At 36.3% G+C, this 16,727-nt stretch overlaps 1 protein-coding gene across 1 annotated transcript in view; it reads left to right on the top strand.

Moving 5' to 3' along the window:
- Positions 1-16,727, top strand: part of gabbr2 (gamma-aminobutyric acid (GABA) B receptor, 2) — a 243,340-nt gene that overhangs the window by 137,973 nt on the left and 88,640 nt on the right. The window contains exon 3 of the mRNA XM_067412257.1: positions 2,706-2,876. Coding sequence (XP_067268358.1) covers positions 2,706-2,876 — 171 coding nt within the window. The remainder of the gene's footprint in view (positions 1-2,705; positions 2,877-16,727) is intronic.

The raw sequence follows: 16,727 nt of genomic DNA, 5'->3' as shown, positions 1-16,727 counted from the left end.
GTGGAACGGCATGAGGGTAAGTAATAAATGACAGAATTTTAATTTTTGGGTGAACTAACCCTTTAAGGCAAAATGGTCACTTGTAAGGTTCCGTGATGGTTAGGGTGCTGCCTATGTAGGCAGAAGACATCAAGGCAGCTCATATATATATATATATGCAACTTATAGTTTTATATTATACTTGTATATTATATAGCTATAATTATATATAACTGCTATAGGGATGTAATGAGGTCTCATGCCATGAGATCTCATGAGATTAAAAATGTGACAAGATTTCTCATTGAGGTGAAAAGCTGTCTCGTGATATTGCCATGACGGAGTGTGAGGTTGAAGTTAGGATAGAATATGCCACTGCTATGTTTACATTATGCCTCCACTGCCGTTTTGCTTTTTATAGAAATAAAAACCATTTAATTCATTTGGATAATGATCACTTCAGTTCCATCCAGCTCATCCAACACGAGATAAGAGTCGTACGTAGTTCAACAAATGTCGAATTTGACAAATTGTCTTATCTTGTAGAATGCATGCTCAGCACTGCCATTCCCTATTCATAGCTAAAAAATCTGCTAAATGCATGCTAAAGGCATGAAGATATTAAGTTATAAACATTAACAACATGATTTTCTGTAAAGCTGCTTTGTATTGTGAAAAGCTGTATTCAGACCATGTTCCCTTCAGCACTGTGTTCATGTGATTACGTCACCACTTCATTCACCAGAGGAGCCACAAATAAGAAGAGATGAGACACTGTTCACACAGCTTGCCAGAGGTCAGGGGTCACGGCCACTGCACAGTCCAGAGCAAAAGTCAATTCCATTTCAGCCTCAATTCTATTTACAGGAAAAGTAATTTAGTTGATCCAATCCCAAGCAAAGGAATGTCCTATTCCGAGTTTATTTTCTGGTAAAACCCTGATGTAGACAAGAATTTAATAGAACTTGTCACATTTTTATATTTAAGTGCTTCCTTGTGCTCTTGAAATGCAGTTTACTCTGTTAGTACTATATGTAAATTGCTGCTTAAATCACCTGCAAATTGAACAAGCCATCCATATAAATTGTCACAAAAACATCAACATCTAGCTTTTGAATGATTACATTTCCATTCACTATTCAGTTTAGATTTTTTTTGCTTTGCACTGAAAATTTCATCAAATTGAATGTGCAGCCACGTAGCCGACAGACATTTTATGACTGTAAGCAAAGAGTGTGCTCCTTTAACAAGTATAAGACGGCTTTTGCTATTTGAACTCAAAGCATTTCCATATGTTTATCTCTGAGAGACTAACAACCCTCAGGATGTATTATAACCGGAGGAACATTTGTTAATCTACTGACGGGAGCACTGGCATAAAAATCATACCATGATGTTCTGGGCTTGTTTTTCGCTCCAGCTGAGGCTTAAAATGCTCTGCCTGGTATTTGACAACATTAAAGAGGGCATGTTTTGAGCAAAAAAGTCTTCAAAAGTGTGAAGCCTAAACGGTCTCCTTTTTGAAAGCTCAAAAGATATAAAAACATGCTTAGCATACAATACTTGAACAGTACATAGAGCGTTTTAAAAGAATCGTATTAATATTTGAGTATCTTGAGGCAGAGGAGAGCTAGATGGAACAGAACTCAACAATCAAGCGTGTAAGAGAGAGTTTCAGGCCATTCACTTGCTCGCATGTTCTTTACCTTCCAATGGTTTCCTGATCATGTACATGATTTTATGCTTTGCATATGTAAACATTTGGTTTTCTGTCAAGTTTTGATTGTTGTTTTTGTGAATTATGCCACCAAGGTAAAAGGTTTTTGTCAAAATTGGTAGAGTGTTTATCTTGGAAACGTATGTTAAAATGGGTTAAAAATCATAAACGATAACAATCAATATCGTTCTGCACCCTCTGCCATAATTGCAAGTCAAGGCTCGTGGACCATTCCTGACTTCGCTTCCTGTCTAGCTACTGTCCTCTCATAATAAAGCCAAAAAATACAAAAAAATAAACATATTATTATATTTTTTTGCTGGGATTGGTGTAAACGTTGGCAGTGCAAGTACAAATCTGAACTACTGGCCCGAAAATTTATTATTGAGCCCTATGGAGTGCAAACACAAAATTTGATTCTCGATAATGCATCTTAATACACACTTACATCCGCAAGCTGATATGCTGAGTTTGACCATCAGCAGCGCAAATGTTCATGGCTCCAGTCACCACAGGCACTCACCAAAGGTGTGAGAGCTGTCTTTTTATAGAGACGCGTTAGTGTGTTGATTCATTCACACCTACAATGTAGACTCCTGGAGTCCTGGCACACTGGCTATGGGACGGCCATTTGCCTTCGATCCAACATGCAGAAAGTTGAACGTGAACACAATCTCAGTCCAAATGCACCATAGTGCTGTATTACACTTAAAGGGATAGTTCACCCAAAAATGAATTGTCACATTTACTCACCCTCAAACCTGTATGAGTTTATTTCTTCTGCTGAACACAAAAAAAGATATTTTGAAGAATGTCTGTAACCAAACAGTTGATGGGCCCTGTTTACTTCCATAGTATGAAATTTATTTTAAAGGGTTTTGTAGATTTTGTTCTTTCAAGCAAGATAAGAGCTGTACTTATAGGCTATAAATGTTACACTGACACAGAAGGCCACTGAACAGATTTATCTTGTGAGACTTTGGCTAAACTGAACCTTCTTCTTTTTCAGCTTTCTTTTGCGGCCACAACTCCTGTCCTGGCAGACAGGAAAAAGTATCCAAATTTCTTCAGGACGGTCCCGTCGGACAATGCTGTGAACCCCGCTGTGGTGAAGTTTCTCAACTATTACAACTGGAGCAGAGTGGGAACCCTGACCCAGGATGTCCAGCGCTTTTCTGAGGTATGTTGAGAAAAATAACCTGCCCTCTTTCTGAATGTATCTTGAATCATGATATTGTGAGTCAGTCTTCAAACTAAAATGTTAATGTTTGTAGAGAGTAGATATTATGTTTTATGTCCTTAATTATTAAATTAAAATAGTCACTTGGAATGACTAAATGAAAATATAGTGAATTTAGCACAATGGAAGTGAATGGATTTATATCTTGCAATTCTGACTTATTTTCTCAGAATTGTGACAAAATCGCAATTGCGAGTTATAAAGTCTAAATACTTTTTTTTCTCAGAATTGTGAGTTTATATCTCACAATTCTGACTTTATAACTCGCAATTGCGAGTCTATATCTCAGTTCTGAGAAAAAAGTCAGAATTGCGAGTTTATATCGCAATTTTGACTTTATAACACGCACTTGCGACTTTATATCACGCAGTTCTGACTTGATAACTCGCAATTCTTACTTTATAACTTAAACTTGTGAGTTTATATCTCGCAATACTGCCTTTATATCACGCAATTGCGACTTTATATAACACAATTCTGACTTTATAACGCAATTGCGAGTTTATATCACACAATTCTGAGAAAAAAGAACTGCGAGGAAAAAAAGTCAGAATTGAGAGATAAAAAGTTGCAATTACCTTTTTTATTTTTTTATTTAGAGGCAGAAACAAGCTTCCATAATAAAGCAATATCCAATATATATATATATAATTTTTTTTTTTTTTTTTTGGCCATAACAACTTAACACCTAAGACCATGAAACAACCATAAAAATATCAAGAATAACTTGTATGAACAGAAGAATTATTTGAACTTGTTTTCATATAACATTTTTATATAAAATTATAAGTTTTATATTTCTGCTTTTAATTCCTCTGAAAGTTGGTCTCATTCACTTCCATTGTAAGCACCTCACTGCAACCACAATTTTTTTTTTCTTTAAAAAACAAACAAAACAAAAAACAAAGGTACATGTCTAAATTCTTTTTGTGGTGTTCAGCATTATTTGACTTGTATTGAATCAACCTGGTATATTCCTCTAATGCCTAATGCCTTCTCATTGGGAAAATGAAGAATTGTAGAGATATAGAGATACTATATTGCTCCACATAACCAGCTTCACCTGCCCACCACGTTTTAGAAGAATGCTTCTCAGAAATATAAGCCCTATTGTTTTCTGTTTGAGTGTGGGTGTATATCATTTTCCCTCTGCATGTCATATGAATAGATTTCCCTGTGGAATTCAGTGTCGATCTCATTTCAGTGACTGAGGTAGACGTAGATTGAATTGATTGGTTGAGACATTTATACATACATGATCAGGAATTGTGTCTTGTGTGTTTGTGTGTTTATTGTAAGCCTCTGGAAATTCCTTCCTCCAATGGGATATGTAGCTGAAACCCTCCAGGGGCAGAGAGACATTAGCGTCTCTTTCTCACACGAGTGCTCCATAGTAACCGTGTGCTGTCAGAGTTCAAAGTATTCCTCAGGTGATAGATCTAAAACCTGGATTATCATTACAGATCCACCTAGCCATGGATCAGTGGTACTGCTAGTGCTAGCAAATCCTGCTGCTCTGAGAACTATTACGCTGACACTGCAGTTTTATGTTGCTGGTAGAAACGTGTGGGGAAAAGGCCCACAGCGGACTGTTTCAAGCTGAAATTAATTATTGTTTCTTCTTCAAAAAATGAATTGAATTTTGCTGTCAGTTCACACCATATATTACTTTAGCTGATCTATCTGTGATGCTAGCTAATAGGACTTGTTTAAAATCAGGGAAGTTATCTTAAACAATTTCTTTACAATTTATGAGACAAAGCTGACATATGCTTTGGACATGGAAAATAGCAGGTGAATTATGGAAAGAAGATATTCAAGTTAATTTTGTAATTTAATAATTTTCAATAATTGCTCGGTAGTTTACTGTGCGAATAACAAATAACTAATAATTGTAATTATTTTTAGTCATTAGTTATTGATTTAAGATATTGATAGTTTTAGCATTTTAATTTAAATCAGCAGTATATTATTTGATTTATTAATTTTTTTAATTAAATACTTTTATGTCATCCTGCAGCCCCCTTGAATATTTGCTTAGGCCCCCAGGATGACAACTACTGATTCAATCAGATCCGGCAGTGGCGCCTGCAGCTGTATGGCTGTACGCACTGTGCGTACCATGAGAGGTCGCTAATTAATGGCGTTTTTATTTTTTACATAATTTTTAAATTGATTATTAGAATCTATCTGCGTACACTCATGACATATTAAGAGAGCAAGAAAGAATGAGAATAAATGAAGGAGTGCGTTTGTGTGTTGCAAAGTCTAATGTGTTTATGTACGTCCATGGGTGGGTGTGGGGGATATGGGTGAAAAGAAATTGGATTGGATGAATTAGTTTCGTCGGTTTTTCCACACATGAAAAATGACATTACAGATAGTAAATGTTTAAAAAGAAGCTCAAAACACTCTCCAAAACAGCTAAATTCGATTGAAATATTTACAGAAAGGCCTAAAACTAGTAGGGATGGAGAAATTAAGCCTCTTAAATCTTTAAAGCTTTTCTCTAAATGTTTCGGAAAAGGTTTCAAAGCATCAAGAGTATCGAAAACAGTTCCATCTTGTGGCAGGTAAAATTTACAGCAGCCATAAACCTGAGTGCGCAGCTCCGTTGTTTTATCCATTAAGCACAAACAAAAACCTGACGATGCTAAATGTATTTATTTTTATAATATAATTCACATATTAAAGTTTGGCAATAGATGAAATGGATCAACAAAAACAATAATTATAATAATACTACATACTGTTGTTTGAGGCAAGTAAATTGTGCTGTTATTTTATTGTAAATACTATGACAGAACATATGGTGATGTAATATAGGCTACAGGCTTATATATTTAAAATGTTTAGTAAATGGTCTTGAACTTTCATATAGTAGGCTAATGGTCTGGGTTCAAATATTCTGACACGCAAAGTGAAGCATTCACGTGACTGGAAACAATCGAGCCTTCGTTTTTCGTTAATCACATGTTTCTCTGAAAACAATACACACATTTCGGGACAAAGCCAAAACAAAACAAAAAATTCACAAAGCATCAAGCACATCGGAGTGCAGTTACATGCATCAGATTTTGTGTGGGGAACATGAAGGAGACAGTAAATCACTCGATTTGTACAGCATTAGATCTTTCCCACCACCTCAGTAATTGATTTAATCGGTTTTTGTGGACAGCAAAAAAATAAATAAATAAATAAAAAAATTAAATGCATTACAGCATTATAGTTGTGTGTGATATTATTTACACATTTATTTACTAAAATACTGAAATTTACTAAGAGTGATGCAATATGTTTTCATTATTTATAGCCTACATGCTGTAGATACATTTTTTGTTGCCACATTTTTATTTCATTTTATGGGAAACCAGGTTTCTTAGAAAGCAAGTGGCATATCTATAATACCTTATTAAAGGGATTTTTTATATTAATATTATCCTTTTGTCAGCATATGTTGGTAATATTTAAAAGATACATACCTGTATTTTCTATTTTTCAAAAGTTTAAAGGTGCCCTAGAATTAAAAATTGAATTTATCTTGGCATAGTTAAATAACAAGAGTTCAGTACATGGAAATGACATACAGTGAGTCTCAAACTCCATTGTTTCCTCCTTCTTATATAAATCTAATTTGTTTAAAAGACCTCCGACGAACAGGCGAATCTCAACAGTCAGGGTGTACGCCCCCAATATTTGCATATGCCAGCCCATGTTCAAGCATTAGACAAGGGTGCACAGTTGATGTGCACAGCTGACTCAACAGACTAGGTAAGCAAGCAAGGACAACAGCGAAAAATGGCAGATGGAGCAATAATAACTGACATGATCCATGATATCATGATATTTTTAGTGATATTTGTAAATTGTCTTTCTAAATGTTTCGTTAGCATGTTGCTAATGTACTGTTAAATGTGGTTAAAGTTACCATCGTTTCTTACTGTATTCGTTTAATGTATTTCATTATTAAACACTTGCAGTCTGTATAATTCGTAAAAACAACTTCATTCTTTATAAATCTCTCCAGCAGTGTAGCATTAGCCGTTAGCCACGCAGCATAGCCTCAAACTCATTCAGAATCAAATGTAAACATCCAAATAAATACAATACTCACATAATCCGATGTATGCATGCAGCATGCATGACGAACACTTTGTAAAGATCCATTTTGAGGGTTATATTAACTGTGTGAACTTTTTTTATGCTGTTAAAGGCAAGCGCGAGCTCCGTGGGCAGGGAGCGTGAGCATTTTAAGGGGCCGCAGCCTAAATCGGCTCATATTTAATGATGACCCAAAACAGGCAGTTAAAAAAATGAATTAAAAAAAAATCTATGGGGTATTTTGAGCTGAAACTTCACAGACACATTCAGGGGACACCTTAGACTTATATTACATCTATTAAAAAGACGTTCTACGGCACCTTTAAATACACAAAACATGTTACAGTTTGAGGACAGATTAGTTGTAATGAGTGATATGTCCTAATCTTCAAATATAATAGCTAATTTGTATTAAAGTGGACCAATTATGCACTTGATTTTGTATTTGGGGTCTACCAGAATAGGTTTTAATGTTTAAATGTTAAAAAAAAAAACATTATTTTTCACATATTTTACATAATTGCAGCACATTTCTTCCCAGTCTGTCAGTAACGCTCTCTTCCGGTCTCTGTGAAACCCCTCCTTCTGAAATGCACAATGTACTCTGATTGGTCAGCTGGACCAGTCTGTTGTAATTGGTCAACCGCTTTGAGTGTGTTTCAGAAATGTCATTTTTTTTTTTATATAAATAAGTTAGTGAATAAGTAAATACATAAGTAAATATAAATAAATAAGCAATAAGACTCTGTATCTGAATGAGCGAACAGCATTGCGTTCTTGCCTTTGGGGAGGTAAGGAGCTCCAGGGAGAGTTGTGCAAGGTGTAAATCCTTTTATCTTTGCCTCTGGATGGAGTTGCTGAACAGACACTGAAGAAGAGCCTGATCCCATCACCAGTCTGCCTGAGGAGGGCACTGGAAGCCTGATTAGCATGCCAGTGTCACGCTCTCTCACCCTCAGCAGTGCTGTATCGCAGGATAGCTGCCTGCGCTGTGTGATGTGACATTTCAGGAGGTGGTGCATCTGTTGTGTCACACAAATTAGGAGGTGTGCATCTAGAACCTCACTTGCTGGCCTTTTCTAGGAGACTTGGGTTGACTGCAGGTGTCATAGAGGATTAATAATATTCATCTCAAAGCAGAAGTGCTTCAGTCTAATTGCATATATGGAAATCCTTCCTTTAATACTAGGAATAAACAAAGAGATTTTCACTTGTGTGTGTGTGTTTTGTGCATGAATGCTCTGGTTTTCTATCTCAGCTTGTTCCAGTGAAGTAATTTAGCACCTGTCCTCTCTTCTGCTTGATATCGGACACATTGCAGGAGGCTGTCAGTGTTTTGGCTGAGTGTCTATCAATAAGTGGATTAAGGGCTGTTGACACTACAGCATAAATCACACTCCAGTATGCTGTTTTACAGATTAAGACCCAATCCCCTTTTTATGTGGTAAAAGATTAGATGACTTGGGCCCCGATGAGGAATTAAATCCATTTGTCAGGCCTCGCACTTTGAGTAGGATTGTGTGCGTTTGTGTGTTTGCATGTATCTACATAAATTGCTGTGCATTTACAGTAGGTGTCTGTGGACTGAGGGCATTGTGGTTAAATTTCATTTTTGAAGGAAATGTCCCAAAGAAAATCTACTGACACACTCTAAAAAATGCTGGGTTGTTTCAACCCAAATTTGGGTCAAATATGGGCAAACCCATCCGTTGGGTTAAAAAATGCATTTAAAAATTTAACCCAATGGTTGGGTTTGTCCATTTTTGACACAAACTTGGGTTGAAACAACCCAGCATTTTTTAGAGTGCAGTTTCTGACATTTTCAGAGCGTGAGATTGCCCTGATTTGTTCTGGCAATCTGTCCTACACCGGTATAGAGACAGAGAGACACATGTCATAATCTGAAAACCACGCCCTCTGAGGGGGGAAACAATCCAACCATCTCCATTGACTTTGTATTGCATGAAGCTGCCTCCTTGTCATTTCTGACTTAAAACAAAAAACTGACAGGGTTACAGAAGACAAGCTAAAAAACCCAGAACCAAAAACCCAGAAGTTTTTATAAGATGTAGACCCCCCAAAAAAACTAGCGTTTAAGGACACAAATATGAATACCGACAATTGAGTGCCACGTGTCATATTACTCTGAGAACTACTCCCACTTGGAGGCGAACGTAATTGGCAACAGGAAATGTAATATATAAAACTGACATTTGGACATTTGACTTACCAGTGACAAAATGTTTACTGCACATGTAGGCCTACTGAGGCATACTGACTGTCAGGATCCCACAGTTTACCCATTCTTCCTGCTGGTGCTTCACGTCTTATTGCCTATACCCACTTTTGTCTCCTTAAAGGCTGGCTTTTACGGTTTGGTAACTTATAAAAACTTAGTTCTGGGTTTTTTAGGTTGTTTACTGTACACCCTGTCATAGCAGCATTTAGACATTGCTCTGTTTTTTGTTAAAGGTGCCGTAGAACGTCTTTTTAAAAGATGTAATATAAGTCTAAGGTGTCCCCTGAATGTGTCTGTGAAGTTTTAGCTCAAAATACCCCATAGATTTTTTTTTTATTAATTTTTTTTAACTGCCTGTTTTGGGTCATCATTAAATATGAGCCTTTTTTATGCTGCGGCCCCTTAAAATGCTCACGCTCCCCGCCCACTGAGCTCGCGCTTGTCTTTAACAGCATAAACAAAAGTTCACACAGCTAATATAACCCTCAAAATGAATCTTTACAAAGTGTTTGTCATGCAGCATGTCTAATTGCATAAGTACAGTGTTTATTTTGATGTTTAAATTGATTCTGAATGAGTTTGATAGTGCTCCGTGGCTAAAGCTAACATTACACACTGTTGGAGAGATTTATAAAGAATGAAGTTGTGTTTATGAATTATACAGACTGCAAGTGTTTAAAAATGAAAATAACGACAGTCTTGTCTCCATGAATACAGTAAGAAACAATGGTAACTTTAACCACATTTAACAGTACATTAGCAACATGCTAATGAAACATTTAGAAAGACAAGTTACAAATATCACTAAGAATATCATGATATCATGGATCATGTCAGTTATTATTGCTCCATCTGCCGTTTTTCGCTGTTGTCCTTGCTTGCTTACCTAGTCTGATGATTCAGCTGTGCACATCCAGACGTTATGCCCTTGTGTAATGCCTCGATCATGGGCTGGCATATGCAAATATTGGGGGCGTACATATTAATGATCCCGACTGTTACGTAACAGTCGGTGTTATGTTGAGATTCGCCTGTTCTTCGGAGGTCTTTAAAACAAATGAGATTTATATAAGAAGGAGGAAACAATGGAGTTTGAGACTCACTGTATGTCAGTACCATGTACTGAACTCTTGTTATTTAACTATGCCAAGATAAATTCAATTTTTTCTTCTAGGGCACAACAACACCCCCCCACCCCCCCCGGGCGTGGCCTAAATGCGCTCTGTCTCTATGCCGGAGCATGAGATCTTGAAACTCCGCCATCTTCTTGAAAGGGCACCGGGAGCAGCAGCTCATTTGCATTTAAAGGGACACATACACAAAAACGGCGTGTTTTTGCTCACCCCCCAAAAGTGCCGATTTTAACATGCTATAAAAAATTATCTGTGGGGTATATAGAGTTCTCAGCCCCACAGTGGAAAATGAAACCGTAACCGAGCTGTTACGAGAACCGTTTGGTTCGACTGTAGAAAAGCGGCTTTATTTTACATCTTGTAAAAAGGGGCATAATAGGTCCCTTTTAAATGTGATCATATACACATTCTCTATATCTGAATTTCTGAAAGAATTTAATCCTTTGCCTACATCCTATTTGAGGTACAGCAGTAATTAAAAGCAAATGTTTACACAGATATTTTAACTATCTCACTTGCATCAGACCAAAGGTTCTTCATCTCTCTCTTTCACAGTCTCTTTCTCTCTCTCTAAATGTGAGAAAATGAAGCGAAAAAGCGAGTGTTTTAAGCAGGTCACCATATGGTTTCTCTACTGTACATGCAATGTCCTCTTTTACACCAAGGTGCTCCATTAGTGACCTGTTGGACACACTCCAGCAGCTTCAGTAATGGGGCTTTATTCAGGTGAATGTGTGTGTGTGTGTGTATGTGTGTGTGTGTGTGTAATGAGTTTCTGCTTGTTTGATCACTGATTAAACATTCAAGCAACACAAGCACAATCGGCTGGCTCAGCCGAGCTAATTGCATTCCCTAAGGAGATGATCCAAGCACAAGTCATCCAATCCCCCTTTCACAGATTGGACCTCATGGGCAGTCCTATCTGTGCACATCAGCTCATGTGCATGTGTTGGCCATTGTGTTGTGCTTTGTGCCTGTTCGCGTCTGTTTCAGTTTAAAGGCTCATTAAAACCTGTGCTATAAATAGATGCATATGTCCCCTCAGCCGCAGCGGTGCATTAAACGTGATGGCTTTTTCTCGCTCTTTGCCTGCGTTGTGTCAGACCTTTCTTGATGCGTTCGCTGCTCCTAGAGGACGTGGGAATCCCGACGCTACTGCGCAATCCAGTATAGACTTGTCCACAGTTACATCAGGCTGAATGTGTCTTTCTCTCGCATCTGTCCTCCAGAACACAGGTGCATGAGGCCAGTGGGAATATTTCAATACAAAAATAACACATGGACAAAGATTATTGCACATAGGACATCTGTCTTTGAGCATCGAGGGTCTCTTTTCTTGTCTTTGCTTGTTTTGAGTGTCCAGGGTTTCATGAAGAAGAAAAATGTGCATGTGTGTTTTCTAAGCTATACTTTGGGGACAAGATTATCCCTAGAAGCTCCACTTGGGAATGTCCTCAAAGGTAAAATTATAAATATTTTTTGGGCTTAGGTGGGTTAGGCTAACATTATAATTAGGGTTATAATTAGTTGTATATAAAAGTCTATAGTGCAGACTATTATGGTATGTCCTCATTTAAACCAGGCGTTTAATACAAATTATGGGGACTTTCTTAAAAAGTAATGGCATATACTGTATATATATATATATATATATATATATATATATATATATATATATATATATATATATATATATATATATATATAATGTGTGTGTGTGTGTGTGTGTTTGTATATATGTATGTATAAAAGTCTATAGTGCAGACTTTTATTGAATAAAATTATTAATCTTGTTTGTTGTTGTTTTTTAACAGTCTTTAGTAAACAAAATAAAATGGTAATAATATCAAATTTGGTATATGTGATAATTAATATTATTTTAAGTATATTTAATTAATATCTTAACATGAAATTACCTTTGATGACCTTAAAAATACATTTTGTAAAGTACTTTTTTTTTTGTCAAATCTTCTCATAGACATTCAGAGAAACCTGTTCCTGTTCTCACAAGTCTAGCAATCACAAGTAAGCAACCACCAGGAACATCCTAGCAACACCCTAGCGACTGCCTATAACACCATAGCAACAACAAATTTGCTCCAACCATGTTGACAATGTGCTTAAAACCACTCAAAAGGACTATTCACACTTTAAATAGTTAACCCTGGGTTATTCTAAACTCCGGATAAATGGGATCCTGGGTTATCTTGCTTCATGTTTCACATTGCTCATAATTTACCCGGGGTTAACAATTAATCCTGGGTATTCAAACTGACATTTCACACTGTACATTCCTAAACCCTGGGTTAACGTTCTTATTTGCATATTTGCGGTGTCAGTGTCATTGGATGAACGCAGCACGCAAACAGTTTACATAAAATCCTCTTATTGCTGGCTGTACTATCGAGTTTATTCTGAATGGACATTTCGTACTATAAAGGTAAGAATGAAACGGTCTTTTCTTCACTAAAATTGTCATGGTTTCTGTCAGAATTTGACTTTTTTCCTCTAAAACGATGAATTAACTGTTTATAAACAATGCGCAGTATTTCTGTAACTGTCCAAATCATGCAAATATGAGTACACGATTGGTTGTCTGTTGCTAGCTGTAACATTCACTACATCGTTTCACATCGTTTGGCAGTGCAAAAGTTGTGCTAACCCTGCTCTGGAGCTGGGTTTCATAACCCTGGGTAAAAAGCAGTGCTAACCCACTTCTAAATTACAAGAGTGAAATGTTCCTTTACCCAGGGTTAAAAGCAGTATTTAGAACGACGATAACCCAGGGGTTAAGCACAGTGTGGAAAGCCCTAAAATATCTTAGCAACCGCATAGCAACACCCTGACAAATAATTCTAGTATTGTTTAAAAATGTAGTTAACATGATTCAAAATCAGACATGCCTAATAAAAACGAAACATTTCAAAAACAGCTCAATTAAAAAAGAAATCTCTAGCATCCCCTTCTACACTAAGTTGAAATAATGTTAGTTTGCATCCTCAGTGCCCATATATAGATGAAATTTGTCAGTGGCGGGTTACATTATCAGGCCACTGTCCTCTGTCAGACCTCATTGTGCCATCAGCATCACAGAGAAGATCCTGGCTGACACTCACACACCTTCCTATATATCTCCAAACGCAGCCAATCACAGACTCGTGGCGCTCGGTCGCACGGGGACTGATGATGGACTGCTGTGGGTTTAGAAAAAGAGGGAAAAATAAGGCAGTGACACAACAAACTGTGACCCACGCTAGTCCTGTTAATTCATCATCTACAGGTCTGGCAGCTCTAAAGAGAACATGTTACTCCTTAGTTCATGATGATATCTGTGATGCTGTGAAGAAAAGGATCACTTGAAAGTGGGGAGTGTGGCTAATGCTGAGGCTAAAGCTGAAGCTAAAGCTAATGCTAATACCAATTAATTAAAATTAATCCAGAAATATGGTATTATTATTACTATTTTTTTAGTATTAGTATTATTAGTTTTATTTAAGTACTTATATATGATTATAGTGTTTATTAATATTTTGAATTTGCTTTCATTTTTATATTTTCAGTTTTCATTTTAATTTTAGTTTAATTTTTAATTGTCATCTTTTGCCATTTTTATTAGTTTTCATATTTTTATATTTCTATTTAGCTTTATTTTTATTTCACTTTTAGTTTAAGTAATTTTAGTACTTAAAGGTGCCATGTGTAATGTTTGGATCTGTGTGACTGTGGTGATGAATGTGTTTCTTTTTCATAACTAAAGAAAGAGATTATCTTACAGCTCATAGAACATTCACTACTAGGCTTAAGAGATATAACCAGTTTAGACAGAAAGAATCTCAAGCTGACTAGCTGTTACTGTAGATATACCCATTAATTGACACATTAATAAATTCCAGCACAGGGCTACAACAACCATAATGAAATGACCCTCCACATATGACAATTTATCTGTTCAATAAAATAACTTACTCACCTTTTGAGTAATAAAAATGCCATCTCTGTGTTGCTTTTACATTTCAAATCCCTCAGTTCTCAGAAAAGCCAAGCCGATGTTGATTCTTGTTTTATTACGAGCTCTGTCACATTCTGTTTTTGCCAGCAGATTCTCTTCCACTAACTCACTAAATTTATCCACTAACAATTCAGAAACACCCAGTTCCATCAGTGTCCGACTCCAGTTTTTAACTTTGTAAGGCTGAACACCTTTACTGACAATCGTCATTTTGGCTGCGTGAGATTCTCCAGCTTTGTTGTTGTTGAGCAACCGAGGCGTGAGCTGTTAAAGCTCCACCCTCTTTTGGAAAGTTGGCCGGGAGCAGCAGCTCATTTGCATTTAAAGGGACACACACACAAAATAGCATGTTTTTGCTCACACCCAAATAGGGGCAAATTTGACAAGCTATAATAAATGATCTGTGCGGTGTTTTGAGCTGAAACTTCACAGACACATTCTAGGGACACCAGAGACTTATATTACATCTTGTGAAAATGGGCATTATAGGTCTCCTTTAAATGAATTTAAATTAATTATAAATAGGTTGTTTTGAAATCTGGATTGTTTATTAAACATTATTATATATATTATTATACATTATTAAACTATAGGCATTTATGGCATACACAATTTGTGTATGGGTTTATGGTAAATTAGCCTGCAGAGCTTCTTGACACCCAGTATTGTGCTCTTGTGTCTCTCTACCTGATTCATGTGGCTTCCTGTTTACCATTTTCTCTAGGTTCATTTGACAGGTCAGTGCATAAATGCATTATGTATTTCACATCACATCATGCTCATTTCTCCTCAGCTTTAGGACAGCTCTCAAATCCCATAATCCTTTGGAGCTCCTTTACTACAGTGCCCACCCGTCACTCTCTGTGTCTCTTTCACTTTCTGTCTCTTTCTTCCTGCTTAAATCAGTCGGTCTCTTGTGCTCTCACACAATCACACACCTGTGTATTATGTATACATGCTCATGAGATCCACATGCACATACTCCCACACAAACAAGCACACACACTTGCTCATGTGAAAAGGGGTTTCCAGAATCTGCCATCATTAAGCTACAAATATGCTCAACGCATCAGTAATCAAGACAATGTGGATCAGCCAGGCTTTTCAGGTAATGTCTGGCAGAATGAGTTCAGGTTTCTGTCACAATCTGACACAGTTTACTCCTGGTTTAAACATGCGTCTCAGTCGAGTGGTCAGCCGAGACAGATCGACAGATCTTACAATGTGTTTAAACAGGTTTACATATGTATATTACATATTACAAAATTACAGTAGGATTTAAAATGTTTTAAAACCAAAATATAAACTCTTTTTTGAATTCATTTCTTTTCAAAACTTAGCAAAATTAAAAATTCAAACCAAAATGTATTGCATCTCACATGCTGTTTACTTAAGGAGGTAACAATAGCAATAGTGCAGTACGTTGCTCATATAATTATGTTACCATACAAAAAAATAAATAAAATAGTACTGTCATTATTGTCACTTATTTACTCTTACAAACCATCATATAATTTGGTGCCAATATATTCAAGACATTTTAGCTTTTTTTTGTCTTTTTTTGATAAATGTTTGATAAAATTACATACACTACCGTTCAAATGTTTAAGGTCAGTCATGTTCTTTTAGTGTTTTTGAAAGTCACTTATGCTCACCAAGGCTGTATTTATGGATTATACAGTAATATTAATTACAGTAACTGTAATATTGTGAAATATTATTTAAATTTAAAACTGTTTCTATTTTAAAGCTGCAGTCGGTGATTTTTCCTCTTTGTTGCCATCTCTTGTTTGAACCCTGCAATTGCAGTCATATGCGGAACAGTTATCTGTACGTGCGTTGTGCCTCGGCACAGCTCGTCAGCGCGGATTAAATAATTCTAATATTCTCAAGAAACATTTCTTATTATAATCAATGTTGAAAACAGTTGTTCTGCTTAATATTTTTGTGAAAACCATGAAATGTTTGTTTTAGGATTCTTTGATGAATACAAATTTGAGAAGAGCAGCATTTATTCGAAATAGAAATCTTTTGTAACATTATAAATGTCTTTACTGTCAATTTTATTCAATTTAATGCATCCTTCACTCTTAAAAATAAAGGTTCTATATCGGCATCAATGGTTCCATGAAGAACCTTTAACATCAATGGAACCTTTCCATTGTACAAAAGGTTCTTTATAGTGGAAAAAGGTTCTTTAGATTATAAAAAATGTTCTTTACACTGGTTCTAAGAATCAAGTAAAAGGTTTTTTGGGGAACCAAAAATGGTTCTTCTATGGCATCACTTCAAAAACTCTTTTTGAAATC

Source organism: Chanodichthys erythropterus, chromosome 15 (assembly GCF_024489055.1).
Source record: "Chanodichthys erythropterus isolate Z2021 chromosome 15, ASM2448905v1, whole genome shotgun sequence".
Lineage (NCBI taxonomy): Eukaryota > Metazoa > Chordata > Actinopteri > Cypriniformes > Xenocyprididae > Chanodichthys > Chanodichthys erythropterus.
Note: the sequence above shows the minus strand (reverse complement) of the source record. Positions and strands in the feature narration are given on the sequence as shown.